At 50.0% G+C, this 6000-nt stretch overlaps 1 protein-coding gene across 27 annotated transcripts in view; it reads left to right on the top strand.

Moving 5' to 3' along the window:
• Positions 1-6000, top strand: part of KLHL3 (kelch like family member 3) — a 317329-nt gene that overhangs the window by 245777 nt on the left and 65552 nt on the right. For all 27 annotated transcript variants that reach the window (XR_011389740.1, XM_070076153.1, XM_070076145.1 and 24 more), the window contains one exon: positions 4732-4894. Coding sequence is in view for 26 of the 27 variants with exons in the window: in XM_070076153.1 (XP_069932254.1) it covers positions 4732-4894 (163 nt within the window). In the remaining variant the exon portion in view is untranslated. The remainder of the gene's footprint in view (positions 1-4731; positions 4895-6000) is intronic.

Here is a 6000-nt window from a genome sequence, read left to right as displayed (position 1 = left end):
GAGAGTGCTGTCTCTCTGTATCTCAAGTAAATAAACACATTTAACAAAATGAAGCAACAGAATATTGTGGTTAGGTTGGGACATGAATCTGAGGGAAAGCAAAACACAAAAGGTTGAGAAGAAGTGAGTTTGTATCAAAATGTAGATTTTTCTATTGTTACGTATCTGCTGAGGTGGTTGCCCACGAGTTGTCTGGGAGACAGTATTTGCTGAGGATTTGGGGCACAAAAGAGATGAGCAAGAAGGCACTGGGGTTCTCCTAGAGTCAGATGTGGGGCTCAGGCTCAGTTTAAATGGCCGTGAGAGCTAGACACTCCATCTCTTCCCAGCTATGCGTACCTTGGAGAGACCCTGAGTTGCCCTTGCACGGTGCAGGTAACAGCAGTCCTCGCTTCGCACGCATCATTTCATTGGCGCCCTCACAGAATGCGCTGTTGTGATCCCTTTCACAGCTGAGGCAGGAGGGTGGTGGCGCTCTCCCGCCTCGCTGAGCCCTGAGGCTGTGGTGGATGCTAGCCTGTCATTCAGTGATATGATCAGAACCTCAAGTTCAGCTGACAGTGATTAACAAGAGTGACAACAGACTTCGCTGAGCCTTCTCTTTCCACCAAGCCAGCGCTCACTGCCTTCAAGGTCGTATCCCAGGGGGTCCTCCCTGGGAGTCTTTACAGCAGTGCCACTGCTAGCCTCCCTGTGCTGTGGCAGAGACAGAGGCACAGAGGGAGGTGAAGCCCTTGGACCCTGTCACGTGGGTGGTGAGTGCCCAAGTCAGATGTCAAGACGACAGTGCCCTTCCAGCTTTCGTGTTCATCGACATCCTTCTCTCCCTGCTTGCTTGCTTCTTTTCCTCAGCACCGTTTCTGTGTCAGACCCACGGTGTGGCCGAGGCCGAGGCCCTGGTGGCCCCGTCACCTGGCCCGTGGCTGGTGCCTCCGCCTGTGCCTGGCCCTGCTCTCTGGAGCACCAGCAGTAGGTGCTTTCCGAGGCAGGGCATTTCCTTTTGTTTTTGCGAGAGGAAACAAACTCTGCGACGGGATATCCTCTGCTGTGTTTTCATGTTATCCCAGGGAGAGAAAAAACAAAAAGGGGGCCTGCACGTGAAGAATGGAGGGTAGGCGGCTTGCGAGCCGATGGAGATACCTAGGACTCTATGGAAGGGCCATTCCAGGGCCGGTTTCCCAGCAACTGTGGTGCTGAGGTGGTGAAAGGCAAACGGGAAGCCTGTGGAATAATCATCCATCCTGAAGCATGCTTCCAGCTGAGGGCTGCTTCTCTGGCCCGGGCTGCTTCCTCGAGGGACCAGGCAGTACTGCCCTGGTGATTCCATCAGGACAGTCTTGTCTGAAAGCTGAGCACCTGAGCTTTCCTCTTGCTGATAGCCTCGTTACCACTGATGCTTGCGGGAGTAGTTTCAGCCAAGGGAAGAGGAAATCCCCTCAAAGCCATGTTTATGCCACAGAGGGAACTGAAGACAGTCACCTCATGGCTGTGCTGCTCTTCTCTTTGGAGTCTCTGGGGATTTGTTTTGTCCTGTGTCTAGACCCCAGAACACCACTGGACCGGTTGCCAGTTGATCTCTGAGACCTGGAATTTGAGCAGTGATCTATGAAGATACTTCAACATCTTCATAGAAAATGAATTAAAAGAAAAATGTATTTTGGTGCAAAAATTTTTGACATCCAATTGCATGGGAGTCGTCAAAAAGTTTACTGAAAATATGTAATTTGAAAAAGGCTGGGGATGGATTTCACGTTTCTTTTGCACTAAAATGAACTTTTGATTTCATTTTCTATAAACTTTTGAAGCACACTTTCTATCTTGCAGCCCCTAGATCTTCCCCCTGAGCATCCTGATTCCCCTGACTTTCCTTCACAGCCTTTTGTATGAAGCAAACACAGGAAAGAAAAGATTCTTTGACTCGGAGCTAATCTCAGTGTGAGATCAAAGAGAGAGAAAGAGCAGTTAGAGGAGCCACAGCCCAGTTCATTTCAGGAGGTCGGTTTGATAATGCTTTGGGGCTGGAGAGACCCCAACAGGTTAGAGGGGGTGGTATGTGGAGAGGTGCAAGCAAAGCCTAATATTTTTTGCCTGAAGTAAGTTTTGTGACCAGTAGGGAAGTTGTGGGTAGCTCTGTCCAGGGAGGTTTTAAAAACTGAAAGTGTAACCTAAGGAGCATGTTCAGGAAACATTTATTATTGCATTTCTCTGGCTGGTTGTCATGAGCTTGGGAATTTAAGCACCAAATTGTGTTGCTGTCTTCCTGGGGAAGAAGCAAAGTGGGAGGGAGTGGGTGTGAGTGGCTAGGTCTTGTAAGAGCTTGTTGGGAACTGCGGGGGCGGGGGGGGGGGTGGCAGACTGGTCCTGCAGAAACCCTCCTGTGGGTGATAGGAGGCTGCCATCAGAGGTTTGCCACGTCTCTGAGTAGGGTGTGTGTTGGAAAACGTTTGACGATTTCCTGTCCCCTGGCTTTGTTAGGGTTACAGGTTAGAGGTTACTCTTAGAGCAAACAAATGTCCCACTTCGCCCAGAACGGAGAGGTGTCATGGGGTGTAGACTTTCAGTGCTAAAACTGGCCAAGTCGCAGGCCAGTCAGGATGCTTGGTCAACCTGCGGCCTTAATGCTAGGTTTTGTAGCTGGTACTGTTCAGTGGAGTGCCAGGGAGGTCATTTGGGGACTAGGAGCAGAGCTTTCCATTCCTGGTGTATATTCAGCGAGAATGGTTAATGGATCGCCACCTAACTAGCAGGCACAGACTAATCTGGTTCTGGAATCTGTTTTTGACCATGTCAAGCAAGCTCGCAGGTTAATTGAGTTTCCATTTATGGCTGCTTAGTGAACAGGGTGGCTGCCTAGTGTGGATGGAGCTCAGGTGTTTAGATTTGGATCCCGGCAGTCTATTCACTTATGGTCTGAGGCTCTCAGGAGAGGGTGATTTTTATCTTTCTCTTTCTCAGAAATGAACCAGTGATTCAGAAAGCACCGGGGACATGGTGTTAGATTTACTGCTGTCCTGCTGGGGCCACAGGAAAGTGGAAGAGAGGAGAGGGTGGAGGGAACAGAAGAGGAACACATTTTCGCAAACCCAGCTGTCATGAGCCAGAAGTGGAAGCGTGTAGAAAGGAAATGCTTTCCTAGTTGAGAGTGGGCATTTAGCTCAGGAGTATGGCCACTGAGAGTAGACGTCTCGGTGGCTACTTCAGGTGGGTGGGGATAAGGAAAAGGATGACACCTGTGCCAGTTTTAGCACTAGAAGTCCTGTGAAGCCTCTGAGTCCTGGACAAATTGGTGCCCTTGTGGAGGGACAAGACCCAAGGATGAACAGTGGGACAGAATTTTTGGCCTGAGCACATAGAGGTGATAAGAGTCACAGCTCTTCTCCCTTTTGGGAGAAGGCAAGGGTGCAGAGTTTAAATCATGTGAAAAAAAATAAAGACTTTTATAGCACCCTGAAACAAGAAAACAAATGCATCCATAGCCTGTGTCTTCCTGGGCAAGCCCCTGTGGGTGGGAACAGCTGGAGGCGGGCCCAGGGCCAGGGGAGCAGCTGAAAGCAAAGGCCTGGGACAAGGGGATTGTTTTGGGTACATGGATGATGGGGTTCCCAAGCGAAGGAGCCTGAAATTGAGCTGTCCTGCTCTGCGATTTTATTCTAAAATTCTGTTTGGAAGATCATTCTCAGACGACCTGTCTCTTCCACAGTGGGGAGGAACAGCAGAGCTGGAGTGGGATGGCACCTTGGCCTTCCAGCCTGTACTTTTGATCAGCAGCTGTGGGAAAGTCCTGGGGAAATTCGACAGGGGTTGGCAGTTTGAGCACCCAGCTGGCCTGCTCCAGCCAGTCTGCCCCAGCTCTTAGGAAAAACACATGCACATACAGCTGAGCAAGGACAGGTTCTGTCTTCCAGGATACATTATAAATACTCATGCGTCCTGTGACCTTCTGCAAGAAAACCCAGCTCTCCCTTCTCAGAAGCTGTACCCAGAGGTGTTCTTTACTTTTTGTCTTTGGGATGGGAGAGCACAGTGTGATTGCATGAGTCCCGAGGGACTGGGGGGTGAGTCTCCTGTAGACCAAAACCCTGGTAAGAGCAGGATCTGGTTTGTCTTGCTTACCAGGGAATCCCAGAGCTAGACCAGTGCCTGATGGTAGACACAATGAAGTGGTGAACAGGCTAGTGAACAACTCAGTAGGTACCTTTCTGAGTGAGGACAGACCATATAATAAAGGCTGTAGGGCAGTATTTCTCACACTTGGGGGCATTAAAAGCCTCTCAGTGCCCAGGCCACACCCCTTGTCAGTAAGTTAGAGTCTTTGGAGGCAAGACCCAGGCATCCGGATTTTGAACTCTCTCCAGGTGATTCCAGCGACAACTGGAGCTGTAGGGCTCTGGTCTTTGTTCAGTGCTGCAGGCATCATCTGGTTCTCATGAGAAATTCAGGCTCTCTGGCCCCACCCTAGAGCTACTGAATCAGAATCTGTATGTTAACAAAGCCTGGGCAGACTGCTGTGGGCTGTAGGGATACAGAGAATCCACTGGTGTTCAGGGTCCGTCGAGTGGAAAGAAGCAGGAAACAAGGCTGGAACGCAGGCTGGAAAGTGTGGACTTAGTGGGCAGGCAGTAGGGGAGCCACGCGAAGTTGGTGGGGCTGATAGGGCTGAAGCAGTGCCTTATGGGGAAGGAGGCTCGGCTGGAGGGATCCCAGGTCTCAGACTGTCACCTTCCCTTGCAGGTGCTGCTCCCAGCAGCCAGTTTGCTGCAGCTCATGGACGTTCGTCAGAACTGCTGTGACTTCCTGCAGTCTCAGCTGCATCCCACCAACTGCCTGGGCATTCGTGCATTTGCAGATGTGCACACCTGCACTGACCTTCTGCAGCAGGCCAATGCCTATGCAGGTAATGGGGGACCCAGCTGTTGCACTTCCTTGGAGCCTGGGATTTAGTCATCTGGTCTACTCTGGACTCCTCGAGGATCATGAGAAGTGGGCTCTCCTGTGAAGCTGCTGTGATTTAGTGAGGGACACAAGACACACAGGAGACACGATTAACAGTTGAAGAGTTTAGCTCACTGCCGAGTGGTTAATTGGCAGATGGATGGTACAGACAGCAGTTTTCACAAGTGTAGGAGAAAGAGATCTGAAAAGTCTTAGGGGCAGTAAATTGAGCTAGCTTTTGAAGGAAATCTTGTTTTGTTGTTGCTTAAGTGAATTTTTATTTTCTTCAAAATGTTCTGTGAACACAGTTTTTAAACAAACATTACTGGGCAGCTTAGAATGATGATGAGAACCCCTTGCTCTTCCATTTATACCAGGCCTTGATCTCGAGGACTTCCCATTTTCAATAGTTAAAGAATTGAAATGCTGGGGCTGGCTTTGTAGCATAGTGGGTAAGACCACCACCTGCAGTGCAGGCATCTGGTATGGATGCCGCTTCGAGACCTGGCTGCTCTGCTTCCAGTCCAGCTCCCTGCTTACGCGCCTTGGAAAGCAGTGGATGGCGCCCCAAGTGTTTGGGCCCTGCACCCACGAGGGAGATGTGGAGGAAGCTTATGACTCCTGGCTTCAGCCTGGCCCAGCCCCATTTTCAGCCATTTGGGGAGTGAACCAGCAGATGGAAGATCTGTCTCTCTCTGTCCCTTCCTCTTTCTGTGTAACTCTTGACTTTCAGATAAATAAGTAGATATTTTTTAAAAAAATTAAAATTCAGGTTCTTTTTGTTTTTACTTATTTTTTAAAAAAAGACTTATGTAATTTGTTTGTTTTGAAAGGCATTGTGGGGCCAGCTCTGTGCCGTAGCAGGTAAAACTGCCACTTGCATTGCCAGCATCCCATATGGGAGCTGGTTCAAGACCTGGCTGCTCCACATCTGATCCAGCTCTCTGGTGTGGCCTGGGAAAGCAGTGGAAGATGGCCCAAGTCCTTGGGTCCCTGCACCTGCGTGACAGACCCAGAAGAAGCTCCTGGCTCCTGGTTTCAGATTGGCCTAGCTCTGGCCATTGCAGC

Source organism: Oryctolagus cuniculus, chromosome 6 (genome assembly GCF_964237555.1).
Source record: "Oryctolagus cuniculus chromosome 6, mOryCun1.1, whole genome shotgun sequence".
In the NCBI taxonomy this organism is placed as follows: domain Eukaryota; kingdom Metazoa; phylum Chordata; class Mammalia; order Lagomorpha; family Leporidae; genus Oryctolagus; species Oryctolagus cuniculus.
Note: the sequence above shows the minus strand (reverse complement) of the source record. Positions and strands in the feature narration are given on the sequence as shown.